General features: G+C 42.2%; 1 protein-coding gene across 2 annotated transcripts in view; it reads right to left on the reverse strand.

Annotated features, from left to right (window-relative positions):
• Positions 1 to 15,456, reverse strand: part of PDE6A (phosphodiesterase 6A) — a 77,446-nt gene that overhangs the window by 32,745 nt on the left and 29,245 nt on the right. For both annotated transcript variants that reach the window (XM_055558302.1, XM_055558297.1), the window contains 3 exons: positions 13,004 to 13,068; positions 7,454 to 7,520; positions 1,990 to 2,037 (listed from right to left, as the gene is read on the reverse strand). In XM_055558302.1, coding sequence (XP_055414277.1) covers positions 1,990 to 2,037; positions 7,454 to 7,520; positions 13,004 to 13,068 — 180 coding nt within the window. The remainder of the gene's footprint in view (positions 1 to 1,989; positions 2,038 to 7,453; positions 7,521 to 13,003; positions 13,069 to 15,456) is intronic.

A 15,456-nucleotide genomic window follows, 5' to 3' on the forward strand; every position in this document is an offset into this window, starting at 1 on the left:
TGTAACACTGGTATCACCTGGTAGGAGAGTGACCCCATAGGGATGAAGAACATAGTCCAAAGGGCGTAGGGCTGTCAGTCAGGAAACTTGAGTTTAAGGCCTGCCTTCCTCCCCACTCTCTTCCTCACCTTGGGGGAGTCCCTTCCCTCAGAAGGCCCTGATAAGGAGGCAGATTTTATCAAGAGTGAAATGGGAAAGCATTAAAGATTTTTAAGGAGAGAAGTTATTTGGACAGGCATGGTCTATGTTTGCCAGGAGCTCATGATCTCATGGGGAGAGAGACATGTGGAGTGCTGGCCAGGAGAAGGGTAGAGGAGGGAATCTCAGGGGGGCCTGAGTTCATCCAGAAGGAATCAAGGAATGTGTCCTTGAGAAATTACATTTGAGCAGTAAAAAATGGAGAGAGGATTGCAGGAAAGAGAAGACTTGCGGAAGGAAGAGTAGACCAATGAGCCTGAGGGGAGAGTGGCAGGAGGAAATTCTAGAGAGGGAGACAGAGGCCAGGTCACACAGGGCCTGGAAGTTTTGAGTTTAAAAAGCATTAAAGATTTTTAAGGAGAGAAGTTATTTGGACAGGCATGGTCTATGTTTGCCAGGAGCTCATGATCTCATGAGGAGAGAGACATGTGGAGTGCTGGCCAGGAGAAGGGTAGAGAAGTTTTTTTAAAAACATCACTTGGGCTACTTTGTGGAGATAGAAGACTATGATCTAAAAACAAGACCAGATTTGACTTATGAATATGAGTAAACTTTAATCAGATGACTTGGGTAAAGACCAAGCTCTGTTTTGGTTATAATCATGGTAGCAACTCTCAGCAACAATCTGCCTTGTCATACTGATATGATCAACATCACAACACAAGACATACAGTTTTAACCTTGGAAGGATATTCTCCCTAAGGTCTTTCATAATGTTCTTCAAGGAGTAAACACATAAGCCACTAATATTTAAATGAGTCATTTTTATTTCCTTCTTAATTATTTTCTGACCACTCATGATTTGTTTTCTGTATATCTAAAATGCTAAACTCAAAATATTGACAGGGCACCTGCAACTGAAGAAGTTAAGAAAGATAAGCCACAACCTTTGACCTAAGGAAACCAATATTTTGCCAAGAAGAATTAGTCTAAAAGGCAAGGAAGGAGCATAAAATACGAGGTAAGGGAAATGGAGTGACAAAGACAAACTCCTTGGCATGGACTTCCAGGCCCTGTGTGATCTGGCCTCTGTCTCCCTCTCTAGAACTTCCTCCTGCCACTCTCCCCTCAGGCTCATTGATCTACTCTTCTTCCTTCCTTCTTTCTCTTTCCTGCAATCCTCTCTCCATTTTTTACTGCTCAAATGTAATTTCTCAAGGACACATTCCTTGATTCCTTCTGGATGAACTCAGGCCCCCCCTGAGATTCCCTCCTCTACCCTTCTCCTGGCCAGCACTCCACATGTCTCTCTCCCCATGAGATCATGAGCTCCTCCTGGCAAACGTAGACCATGCCTGTCTGGTCCACCTCTGTAGCCAGCATAGCATTGTGCCAATGGCTGGCCCAGACCGTGCCCTCCACAAACATTTTTTTAAAAAGACACACAGACAACATCAAATGGAATACTAAACAAGATTCTGTGATCATCTTAAGGAGACAGAAATGATACTCAGCCAGGGGAAGTAGAATAAAACTTCATAAAAGTTTCATAGCATTGAGTCTGTCATTGAAGGGGAGAGAGCATTGCATAAGCAATGTGAGAGAGAGAATTGCATAAGCAAAGGTCCTGAGGCCAGAAAGCAAAGGCTATAAACCTTAAAACCAAATGGAACCTTGGCATTCACCAAATTAATTCTCTCCCCACTTCCATTGGCACATGACTTTTTTGCACTCACATTTTCACTTTATTGAGATTGCTTCCCAATAACGTAGATAGATTTTAATGTATTCTAATCCTCCTTGCGGGGAAAAATACCAAGTAACTAAGATAGCAAATGAAAAATGACTTACCTGGAATGCAAAAAAGTCCTCTGAAGGCGCGTTCATGATGTTGCAAATCTGAAAGCCATGGAGAGGAATAATGGAATTTTAATTAGCCTTGATAGAGTACACATCAAGGGCACTGGGCATGCTATTTTCAAAAAAAAATACCACATCCTTGCCCCACGGCACTCACATTCTTTTCGTTAGGTAGACATGCTCATGATGGTTTTGAATTATTAACTGAGGTTACTGAACAGGAAAACTGCCTTATAAAGCATGACTTCTTACCATTTGCCTTACTTCTGAGTCATTTCTAAGCTTTGAAAAAGTTAAGGCTAAAATTTGTCATTTTTAAAAGCTGTATAGTGTCCCATTTTCTTTTTTTACATTAACTTTTTTCTTTCACATTTCATTTTTTTAGTTATATATATCCATAGACCTATTCTTTTTCAGATGCTTTTCCCGTATAGGTTTTTACGGAGTATGTGTAGAGTTCCCTGTGCTATACAGTAGATCATTGTTGATTATCTATTTTACATATAGTAGAGTATATATATTAATCTGAACCTCCGAATTTATCCCTCCCCCCACTACCTTTCCCCTTTAGGTAACAGTAAGTTTGTTTTCCAAGCGTATGAGTCTGTTTCTGTTTTGTGTATAAGTTCATTTGTGTCTCTTTCTTTAGACTCCATACATACCTGATAGCATGAGCTTTGTAGATATCACATACAATCACTTATATGTGGAATCTAATTTATTGTTTGTAGACTTTTTGATGATGGCCGTACTGATCAGTGTGAGGTGATAACCTCATTGTAGTTTTGATTTGCATTTATCCAATAATTAGTCATGTTGAGCATATGTTTTTGGCCATCTGTATACTTTGTTTGGAGAAATACCTATTTAGAATCTTATGCCGAGTTTTTGATTGTGTTTTCCTTTTTTTTTGGATATAGATCTGTATGAACTTTCTGTAAATTTTGGAGATTAATCCTTTGTTGGTTACTTTGCAAATATTTTCTCCATTCTGTGAGTTGTCTTTTTGTTCTGTTTGTGGTTACCTTTCCAGAAAAGCATCTATTTCTGCTTTATTGACTATGCCAAAGCCTTTGACTGTGTGGATCACAATAAACTGTGGGAAATTCTGAAAGAGATGGGAATACCAGACCACCTGATCTGCCTCTTGAGAAATTTGTATGCAGGTCAGGAAGCACCAGTTAGAACTGGACATGGAACAACAGACTGGTTCCAAATAGGAAAAGGAGTTCGTCAAGGCTGTATATTGTCACCCTGTTTATTTAACTTCTATGCAGAGTACATCATGAGAAACGCTGGACTAGAAGAAACACAAGCTGGAATCAAGATTGCTGGGAGAAATATCCATAACCTCAGATATGCAGATGACACCACCCTTATGGCAGAAAGTGAAGAGGAACTCAAAAGCCTCTTGATGAAAGTCAAAGTGGAGAGTGAAAAAGTTGGCTTAAAGCTCAACATTCAGAAAACGAAGATCATGGCATCCGGTCCCATCACTTCATGGGAAATAGATGGGGAAAGAGTGGAAACAGTGTCAGATTTTATTTTTCTGGGCTCCAAAATCACTACAGATGGTGACTGCTGCTGCTGCTGCTGCTAAGTCACTTCAGTCGTGTCCGACTCTGTGCGACCCGAGATGGCAGCCCACCAGGCTCCCCTGTCCCTGGGATTCTCCAGGCAAGAACACTGGAGTGGCTTGCCATTTCCTTCTCCAATGCATGAAAGTGAAAAGTGAAAGTGAAGTCGCTCAGTCGTGTCCGACTCTGTGCGACCCCAGAGATGGCAGCCCGCCAGGCTCCCCTGTCCCTGGGATTCTCCAGGCAAGAACACTGGAGTGGCTTGCCATTTCCTTCTCCAATGCATGAAAGTGAAAAGTGAAAGTGAAGTCGCTCAGTCGTGTCCGACTCCTAGCAACCCCATGGACTGCAGTCTACCAGGCTCCTCCGTCCATGGGATTTTCCAGGGAAGAGTACTGGAGTGGGGTGACTGCAGCCATGAAATTAAAAGATGCTTACTCCTGGGAAGGAAAGTTATGACCAACCTAGATAGCATATTCAAAAGCAGAGACATTACTTTGCCAACAAAGGTTCGTCTAGTCAAGTCTATGGTTTTTCCAGTGGTCATGTTTGGATATGAGAGTTGGACTGTGAAGAAGGCTGAGCGCCGAAGAATTGATGCTTTGGAACTGTGGTGATGGAGAAGACTCTTGAGAGTCCCTTGGACTGCAAGGAGATCCAACCAGTCCATTCTGAAGGAGATCAGCCCTGGAATTTCTTTGGAAGGAATGATGCTAAAGCTGAAACTCCAGTACTTTGGCCACCTCATGCAAAGAGTTGACTCACTGGAAAAGACTCTGATGCTGGGAGGGATTGGGGGCAAGAGGAGAAGGGGACGACAGAGGATGAGATGGCTGGATGGCATCACTGACTCGGTGGACGTGAGTCTGAGTGAACTCCAGGAGTTGGTGATGGACAGGGAGGCCTGGCGTGCTGCGATTCATGGGGTCGCAAAGAGTCGGACACGACTGAGCGACTGATCTGATCTGATAGCTACACAAAAGCTTTTAAGTTTAAGGAGGTCTCATTTATTTATTTTTGCTTTTATTTGCATTTCTCTAGGAGGTGGATCTAAAAAGATATTGGTGTGATTTATGTCAGAGAGTGTTCTGCCTCTGTTTTCCTCTAGGAGTTTTATAGAGTTTGGTCCTACATTTAGGTCTTTAATTCACTTTGAGTTTATTTTTGCACATGGTGTCAGAGAATGTTCTAATATCACTCTTTTACACATAGCTGTCCAGTTTCCCAGCACCACTTATTGAAGAGACTGTCTTTTCTCCATTGTATATGTTTGCCTTCTTTGTCGTAGATTAATTGGCCATAGCTTGTGGGTGTATTTCTGCATTTTTTATCCTGTTCCATTGATCTATAAGTCTGTCTTTGTACTGACACCATACTGTTTTGGTTACTGTAGTTTCATAGTAAGGTGTCCCATTTTCTTTCCCCTTTTTGTTCAGGATTGGATTATGTCCTGAACAAAAATATGTATTTTTTAAAATTAATATAAATAATGCTATAAATAAACATCTTTGAAACGATTATATTTGTTTTGCCAGGCAAGAGTTTTTCCTTGTGGTATAAATGTCACAGCAGATGAAGAAATAAAAAGTGCTGTAGCTCTGGTTGCATGTTGCAAAATTTCTGTCCTGACAACTAGGCCAGTTTACTCTACTGCACCAGTGATACTTATCTGATCCCTCCAGAGCCCTGCCCATGGGGCTACTGTTCAGATTTTTCCATAAGATGTTGCAGAAAACCCAAATGAACTTTTTGGCCTACCCAGTAGTAACCATCCAGGTTTTCTCTTTCTTCTCTTGCATTCTCTACCTTCTCATTACCCACCCACACCTCAGAAGACTGCCTGCTGGTTTCTGTCCCCACCCCCTATCCCGCCACCTTACCACCAAGCCTGTTCTCATTAGGGACATCAGTGACCACCTAATTGCCAAACCCAATGGGGATTTTCAGTTCTTATCTCACTGGATCACTTTTGTTGCATTTGGTATTCTATTTATTGAAATTTTCCACTCCCTTGGTTTCCATTACACTACCCACTCCTGGGTCTCCAGACACTTCTGAACCCTTCTACCAATTTTCCTTCACACACTCTTCTTCCGCCACCCAATCTTTAAATGTTGGCATCCTCCAATATCCCAATTGAGTTCCTTTCCCTGGTAAGTATATCCACAGTCATGGTTTCAAGTACCATCTGCTACTAGGAGCAAAATGGTCAAGGATTACAATATTTTCTATACTATAATATCTTCTGCATTGTAGTCAGTATGAATCTCTACCTTTTGTGGACACAAATCTCCATCTTCATCCCTTATCTAGCTCCACATCGGCAGCGTCATCTGTTTAGCTACTTGCTGGACACCTACTCTTGAAAAAAATCTCTGTCACACCTTACCTGAAACTGATTTCAGCAGGTAACATCCAAACCTGGAGGCAGCATTATCCATCCAGTCTAGAAATCTGAAGTTGGCTTTGACTCTTCTCTCCCTGTCTCTCTGCTCACAGTCAGTCACAAAGCCCTCTCACTGTTAGATTGAGTTCTGATCTTCCTCTCTCCACCTCGTCTTTGTTTGAGTTGTGAGTATTAAATGACCAAATGTATTTACTGCCTGGCTTATCATCAGCACTCTGTGGCTGTTTAGCATTCTTTACTGCCTCTGCCTTTGTTGAGATGTTCATCATCTCTTGTTTGTGATGACACACTTTTCTCTCTGCTTCCAATCTTAAGTCTCTTCAGACCTTTTTTCCAGGGAGCTTTCAGAATTTTCTTTCTAAAATGAAATTTATTGTGTCAACCTCTTACTTAAAAACCTGTCACCTGTGGATTAAAGTTCCACCCTCTTGATCTAGCATTCAAGCTGCTGTGGTCTGGCCCCTCCCTTTTTCCCTCTCAAGCCTCATCTCTTGCCATCTTCCTGTCTCAAACCTAACACTCCAGCTACTCCAAACTGCACACACCATGTTGCTCCCAACCTCCAAGCTCAAGTTGTTGGCCCGTGTTGTTTTCTCCACCATGTTGCTTCCTCCTGGTCCCTACCTGCCTTACCCCTATTTATTTTAAAACTCAACTCATACCAAAACACCCTGGAAAAGTAAAGGCTGGTTTAGATGCACCCCCCCCCACCCTACTTTGTGTTCCTAGAATATACCATGTACATCTCTATTGTGACCCTATTGCATTATAATATAAATATCTGTTCATAAAGATATCTCCCATTTGATGACAAGCTTCAGGACAGAAATTATTTGATTCATCTATCTTTGTATCCCCACAGCCAACTACAGCACCTGGCACATAGAGAATGCCCAATAAATAAACACCCTGATACATGAACAGCACTGTGTAGTGTGTGCCTGGGAAAAGATACAGAGATGAGCAGCCTCAAATTTGGGGCTGATGTGCTGCTAATACCCATGGCCCTTCTCTCAAGGGCAGGGGATGCTGTCACTCTACCCTGGACCCTGTGGGTAGGGCATGTGGGAGACAGAGCATTTGAGCTCCACTGTGTGGTTAGAAATGTGGCAGGCATGGGGGCTTGGGAGGGGCAACCAGGTCTCTGGGATAAGAGGCTGGGTCTTGCTCTGTGGCGACCCTTGTGGACCAGCCAGTCATGACATTATCCCTGATATTTGCATAAGTATCTTTGGTTGTCAGGGAGACTTACACTTCTCTGTCTCAAGTTTCTTCAAATGTCAATTCTCTGCCCATCCCCTTGGGCCAGCCATCAGGTGAGTTGAGAAACGAGACAATCAGGCTTTGAGAGATCCATACTTCCCATAGTTTTTCCTACTCTCTTGATCTGAAATCCTTTCACTCTCAACATTAAGAAGAATGATTCAAAAACTGATTCAAAACTCTCCCCCTTCAACATTATATTACTTACCAGGCCATTTTGGGCAACATAAGTGGGGAGACCGCTCACTAAAGCCCAGTGGTCTGGAGGTGGATTCCTGTCAAGACCAAAGACAGTGGTGACTTTTGATGTGGGGACAGATGGACTAAAAACTTGAAACTGAATCTTACCCTCCCTCTTCCCTCTGGTGGCTCCAAGTATGGCCTCCACCAAGATCAAGCCCCAAATCTTGGCTAAGCATCTTAATGTCCAAATGTAGACATTGAGAAAAAGTCATAAATCAGTTTTACAGATTTCATGCTCTCTAAGAGACAAAATTGATCCAACAGATGGTTATTGGCTGCTGAGCAAAACCAGATGCCATCATTTCCCTCCACCAGTCCTTATGCAAAGTGAGTTGCTCACTACTGTGTAGAGTGAGGGAAACCCACTTAGGATGAGCTCCTACCACATGCCAAGCACTAAGCTAGGCGCTTTACATACTTATTTATCCCTCATTCCCAAGTGATTCAGATGGTAAAGCATCTGCCTGCATTGCAGGAGACCCGGTTTTGATTCCTGGATCAGAAAGATCCCATGGAGAAGGGAATGGCAACCCATTCCAGTATTCTTGCCTGGAATATTCCATGGACAGAGGAACCTGGCAGGCTACAGTCCATGGGATTGCAAAGAGTCAGACACGACTGAGTGACTAACATACACAGCAATATCGCAATTTAGATTTATATATTTATTTTATATGGTATATTTTTACTTGTTTATTGCTAAAAATACACAGAAAAATGTATTAAGAACTTCAGTTGTTTGGAAGTGAACACCTATGGAACTACATCTATGAAACTCGAACAACCTGTCGGCATCTTGGAAATCCCTAACCTTCCCCCCCCACTCACAACCTTCTCCTGAACCCCAAAGGGAACGGTTGTCCCAACTTTAGGATTCTTGCTTTTCTGTGGAGTTTTACCACCCGGTTTCCTGTACCCTGTTTCACATATTTTTCAACTTCATTCAGGTAGAATCATTCAATGTACATGCATTATTTTGTTGGACTTCTTTTTCATGTTGCTGTAATTCATTTGTTTGATAGACTTAAACCATTTTTCCTTGTAAGATTGTATATAATTTATGCATTCAACTGTTGATGGACATTCCCCTTAGTGTGAGTCTAATATGAATATTGCTGCTTCCAACACTCCGGTGTGTGCATGCTCTCAGTTCCATGTGGTATTTCTGGGGTAGAAATGCTGCTGCTGCTGCTGCTGCTAAGTCACTTCAGTCGTGTCCGACTCTGTGCGACCCCATAGACAGCAGCCCACCAGGCTCCCTGATGTGCATATCTTCAACTTTACTTTAGAAAGCCAAACTGTTTTCTAAAATCCAATTTGCACTACCATTGGTGGTATATTAGAGTTGCCTTTGCTCCATGTCTCTGTCAATGCTTTAGTATTTTCAGACACTAAAAAAATATATATTTTTAGATTAATAAAGTTCTCTATGGAAATAATTATAACATGTTTCTGTTAATGTGACAGATTTTATAGATTGTTCTAATGTTGGCTTTGCATTCCTGGAATAAACTCAATTGGGTCATGATGTATAACCCTTTTTAGTTATTATCTGCTAAAATTTTTTTAGGATCTTTGCATCTAGGTTCACAAGTAAGCTTGGTATGAATTTTCCTCTTTCATACAGACTTTGTTGAGTTTTGGTGTCAAGTTTATACTAGTCACTTTTTTCCCTCTATTCTCTTGGATAATTTGTATGAGAATTGTGTTATTTCTTCCTTAAATATTTAGTAAAACTCATCTCTGAAGGCATCTGAGCCTGAAATGTCTTTGTGGAAGGGTTTTAATGTATTTTACTGTTATAAGACTATTCTGATTTTCTATTTCTCTGTAATTTATATTTAGTAGGTTTTATTTTTATAGGAATTTGCCTCTTTCATCTAGATTTAAAATATTCTGGGCATAATATCCTTTTATTGATCCTGTTAGTGTCTGTATGATTGTGGTTATTACCCTTTTCCTTTCTAATACAGTTCATTCGAGTTCCTATATTTCTTGGTCAGTCTTGCCAGAAATTCGTCAATTTTATTAATCTGTCCAAGAAACCAACTTTTGGCATTTGTTCAATATTTTGTTAATATTTAATTAATTTCTGGGCTTATCTTTATTATTTTGGAAGGGTATGCTTGCTTGTTGTTAGTTTCTTGAGATCATGTGATGGATAGCTCCTGTCTGCCCCTCCAGAGCCACTTCCAACCTGCTCCTCCCTGTCACGGGAGGCCAGTCCATGTGGATTTCATCAACGGGGTGTCTGGCCTTCTAGCTTCTGACTTTGTTTAGGGTGAAGGGGAGACTTGGCCAAAACTACAGGGCAGCAGAACAGGAAGATCAGGCTATTTATTTCCTTGGGTTCCCCTGGCAGCATTGTTCTGAGTTTGTCTGCACTGCTCTAATGATGGTCTGCTCTATATGAGTATTTTTCCTCACCACATTCTAGAAATTTCCTTGGGGCTCAGAAGTGCTTACAACTTTACTACTAAAATATTCTCTTGAGGTTGGTTTCCTTCATTCCACACACACACACACCTCTGTAATTCATCCCTTTGTAAATAAACCCTCCTTGATTTACCCTGATTAAAAATTTTTTGACTATGCTCAGTCTTAGTGGTGGCACACAGAATCTTTAGTTGCAGATTCAAACTCTTAGTTGCGGCATGTGGGATCTAGTCCCCTGACCAGGACCAAACCCAGGCCCCCCTGCATTGGGGGCGTAGAGTCTGAGCCACTGAACCACAAGGGAAGTCCCGAAATACCCTAATTTAAATGTGACACCTAGTATCTGCTGGGACCCTGGCTGATATAATTTTGGTACACAGTTTATTACTTTATTTTTTTATTATTTTCTAGTATGAAAGTGTAATACTGTAAATTTCACCTTAGGTATGATTTCACTGCATCACATTGGTTTTATCACATATCATGTGATATTGTCATTCTTTTAGTTCAGAAAATTTAATAATTTCCATTGAGTTCTTCTTTGCCCATGGATCATATGGAAATATATTCCTTTTTTTTTTTTTATAAAAGTAGTTTCTAGTTTCCAAGCATATGAAGATTTTTTTGCTAATTAGCTCTTTGTTATTAGTTTCTAGCATATTTTCATTGTGACTAGAGGACATCTCTGTATGATTTCAATCATTTGAGGTTTGTTTTATGGCCTGTTATATCACCAGTTATCATAAATGCACAAGTATTCTTGAAAAGACTGAGTGTTCTGTAGTTTGGGTGTGAGATGTCATGATCTATTAATGTATATATCCATTAGATTGTTTGGTAATTATCTTATTTAAATATTCTCTATTCTGTTTATTTTAGTCTGCTGTATCAATTAGCAAACATGAATTTGTCTATACATTTTTAAGTTTCTGTCAGTTTTTGCTTTCTCTTTGAGGCCGCATTATTAAGCATATACACATTTGTAAATTCTTCCCAGAAAGTCAAGTTGAATTGGCCCCTTTATCATTAAGAAGTGACTATCTTTACTAATGTGTACCTTGACACCTATTTTTATCTGATAGTAACATAGTTACATCAGTTTTCTTTTGATTATCATTTGTGAGGCATATCTTTTATTCATTCTTTCATTTTCTCTGTATGATCTTATAGCTAGGCCTCTTGTAAAGAGGATACATGGTATTTCTTCATGTATCAGTGGAGCTCATCAGTTCTTAGAAGAACCCAGCCTATGGGGTCTTAACTGCCTGAGCTCTGTAGTGCAAGTGCAGAGTCCTAACCACTGGACTTCCAGGAAATTCCCAAGAACCGTTTCTTATACACACCTGAGAGAGATAATATTCTGCCAGTTAATCTGTAATACAAAGCTTTTTGAACTTAAAATTATTTATGAATACCGACAGAGCTCTCTTAGCATTTAGATTTAGGTTTTTATCACATCTCGCATCTTTCTCCTGTCTCTGTGCCATTCAAAGCTGCTTTTTGTTTTGGTGTTGCATCATAGTGTAATCTCTTGAAGTTACTTCTGGGAATTTATATTAAATTCAGTGTGGATACAGCCCCATTGTAGAAGGCTGCGAGGCGGATATTATCAGAGACTAGAGGATGTGATGCTTGGTGAGAAGTGGTGAGAGGGGGAATGCTGTGGCCTGTGATAACTCCGAACACAGACAATGAGTCTGATAAACCGGCACCTCTAGAGAAGGGGTCAGAAGACAGGATGGAGGCAAAGTATGCCGTTGACAGGAAAAAAAGAAAAAGAAATGAATTTAGAAAGGACTTAGTTGTTGTGTAAACAGGACTGAACAGAGAAAACCTAGAAACTTAAAGCAATCTCTCATCCCTCATTAGGAAAAGATAAACCAGAGAACTGGGTTATCTGAGTGACAGCATTATCAACATTCTTTGGCAACAGTTGAGGCCTCTCACACCCACTGTTTAAGGATTGAGGTGACTTGCAATAAATCTCTTCATTTGAACCAGAAATGGGAGGAGAGGTGAGGCTCTCCACAGAGGCTGATTCTAGCCTCAAGGCGTCTGAAGTTCACTTGGGAAAGAGCCAAGTCTCAGATATAACTGTGGGCATGGCTCCTGGCACTCTCAGAGAATTCGAGTAGGTGAAAAGCCAACTGAGTTTTGGGGCATGCTCTCCTGGCCAAAAAGTTCAAGCTTATATGCAAAACATTCTTGACTGTTGGAGTCTTAAAATGTCCTTTGAGGCCCCACCACCTGCAGGGAGGCCTCACCCTCTGGGATTTCAGCCTTTTCATTATCCTCCTTGGAGAAGGCGATGGCACCCCACTCCAGTAAAATCCCATGGATGAAGGAGCCTGGTAGGCTGCAGTCCATGGGGTAGTTAAGAGTCGGACACGACTGAGCAACTTCACTTTCACTTTTCACTTTCATGCATTGGAGAAGGAAATGGCAACCCACTCCAGTGTTCTTGCCTGGAGAATCCCAGGGACGGGGGAGCCTGGTGGGCTGCCGTCTATGGGGTTGCACAGAGTCGGACACGACTGAAGCGACTTAGCAGCAGCAGCAGCAGCAGCATTATCCTCCTTGATCACGTAAGACATTAGAGGGGAATTCCCTGGTGGTCTAGTGGTTAGGACTCTGAGCTGTCCCTGATGAGGGCGCAGATTCAATTTCTGGGGAACTAAGATCCCACATGGTGCAACCAGAAAAAAAGACACTAGAGAGCAAGCTTTCCTTGGGGGCTGAATCGCTTCCTTTGCTAACTTCCTGCCTTTCCCTCACCCTCTGCCTTAGGCCCCAGATGTGCCTCCACAGAAAACCATTGAAAAGCCCTGATCAGATCCATGGTCTCATTCCATAGTGGCCTCTCTATGGAATGAGACTTGGGACTTGAACTCACAGCAGCTGACTAAGAATCCAGCCTCATTTTCCAGCCTGCACGATCTTTCCCACCCTTCCGCATTGTCTCTTTGTTGCTCTGCCTGAGTGTGTGGCCTTCTTGGGTTTGGTTAGTGTTGATTTTTGAATGAGTATGTTATGGACACTAATGCGCCTGCAATTCTGCATGTTTGGAGAAGAGACTTACGGGATGACTTTGATGTCTTCTTTGCCATGCAGGATGTAGTCGATGACCTTGTAAAAGTTGATTTCCTAGGCAGAAGAGAGAGAAATATATACTTTCAGAGTCTGAGACAGAACTCCAGCAGGAGTGTGTCCTTGAGGAAGGCTTTGTTCTTTCCCCAGTGCCCTGTGGTTTTCCAGAAGCACTGGCCTGATCCGCTGAGGCCGTGTCCCAGGGCCCCTGGAGCTCACTGTCAGCTGAGTCTCAAGATTCATCCTGCTCTTCCTTGGAGCCAGCTCACAGTGGCCAGGCAGGGGCTGGGATCTGGGGCTTTAAAAAGGAGTAGGAAGTGTTCGAGGGGGCCTGGGGTTCAGTACAAGGAGAAAAGATTACTACTGGAGTCTAGTGAGAGAGGAAGATGGAAGGGGCCTCCTGTCCCATTAGCATCATCGTTAACCCAGCCATCCTCCATGCGGAGTCAGCTTCATGATCACAGCCCCTTCCTCCTTCACTCAGTTCCTCTCTCTGTTTCGTCAGCTCTTTCAGACTTGCCTTCCCAATCATGCCCCATGTGTCCCACTCACTTTCCACCTCCTCCCTCCTTCCTACCTTCTTGCACCATTAAAACCCCCATTCTCTTACAGTGCTGCTACTAAGTCACTTCAGTCATGTCCGACTCTGTGCGACCCCATAGACGGCAGCCCACCAGGCTCCCCCGTCCCTGGGATTCTCCAGGCAAGAACACTGGAGTGGGTTGCCATTTCCTTCTCCAATGCGTGAAAGTGAAGTCGCTCAGTCGTGTACGACCCTCAGCAACCGCATGGACTGCAGCCTTCCAGGCTCCTCCGTCCATGGGATTTTCTAGGCAAGAGTACTGGAGTGGGGTGCCATTGCCTTCTCCATCTCTCTTACAGTAGATCTGTTCAATTACGTGAAAAATGTAATTGGGGAAAAATTCATTACCTTATTAAAATGTCTAAACACCTACATGTGGTGGGCATGTTAGCATTTTACAAATTCAAAAACTGAGACCCAGAGAGGGGAAAGGACGCATTTATTATAAGACAGTGAACCAGGATCAGAACCTAGGCCCTTGACTCCAGGCTGAGAGCTCTTTCTGCTGTGTCACTTAAGGTTCATCGGCTTAAATAGTGTGTTCCTCTCTGTATCACCCTCACCTAGAACATGGTTACTCAAAGTGTGGTCCCTGGATTGGTACCAGTCTGTACACTATTTATTACTATTCCATGATGAGATAAAAACAGAAATTGGCAGTCAGTGTTTAGAAACTTTTATAGCAATTTGACTGAGTTAGATTATGTCTGCTGAAATTAATAATTTTTAAAAGACTTAACATTTTGTATGTCTTCTAAAATGTTTAGAAGACAATTTTTTCAAATATAGACTTTTATCATATCATGAAAAGTATTAGTCCAAAATGAATTGGAAATTTTTAAAAATTATTTCTTAACACAGGCATTTTGAGAAGTATCGCCCTAGAGTTTAAAGTGTAGATATCTGAGCCTACCCAGGCCACCTGACCCAGAACCTCCACAAATAGAAATTCCTCATCTAGTCAAGGTGCCTAGTTGAGAGGCAATTGTGATCTGCAGGATCATGAGGGAGAAGGAGACACTCTGCCCCTCAATGCTCAGCATTTGAAGTAGCTACAGTGACTGAACCCTTACAGAGCACCCATGGCTGCTCCAGGGTAGGTAGGAACTCCCTGCAGCAGGAAGCATGCAAGGGGAGGCTGGATGCCCCCCACAGCACGATGAAATGGAGTCAGGAATAGATCTATAGTGCAAAGACTCAGGCTCTGGTCTTGGTTCCACTTGGTGTCCTCTCTGGGCCCCAGCTGTAAGATGGGTGGTACTTGTTTATCGTCAGTATCAAGTAGCAGAACTCTTTCTCCTCACAAAGCATAGGCCCTACTCCTAGAAAGCAGAGGAAAGCAACACCACCCTGATGGGAGTAGAGTCTGGTATCTTGAGATCCTGCATCTCTGGGTTCTCCCTCGCTCCCTGTCCTGTCCTCTACTGCCCCATTCACCCCTCGCTGAGGCAGCCACTGTGGAAACCTAGGTTTCTAAAGATAATCCGGGAATTTAAAACACTGCCCTGGGGAATCCATAAAGCCCATTCCAGCTTTGAGTCTAAGACTGTAGGTGGATAGTAAGCATGAATATCCTTTTATAGATTAAAATGCCATATTCTTTGACTCAGTAATTCTATATATGCTAATAAACCCTATAGATATATACCCAAACATAGGTAAAAGCATTGTTTTCCCCACCTAGGGCTCTCAGTCAGACTGCTTTAAAAAGCCTAGAGATAGCTGATGTCCATCCCTTGGAGATGATTAAAAAACAGTGCCTGTGCATAGTGGGTGCTTGTCTCCAGAGCTGTATCTGTGCTGATAGGGAAAGATGCCAAATATTCTCAGGTGGGAAAGTAAGGCACAAAATAGAATCATCA

This window comes from Bubalus kerabau, chromosome 1 (assembly GCF_029407905.1).
Source record: "Bubalus kerabau isolate K-KA32 ecotype Philippines breed swamp buffalo chromosome 1, PCC_UOA_SB_1v2, whole genome shotgun sequence".
In the NCBI taxonomy this organism is placed as follows: Eukaryota; Metazoa; Chordata; class Mammalia; order Artiodactyla; family Bovidae; genus Bubalus; species Bubalus kerabau.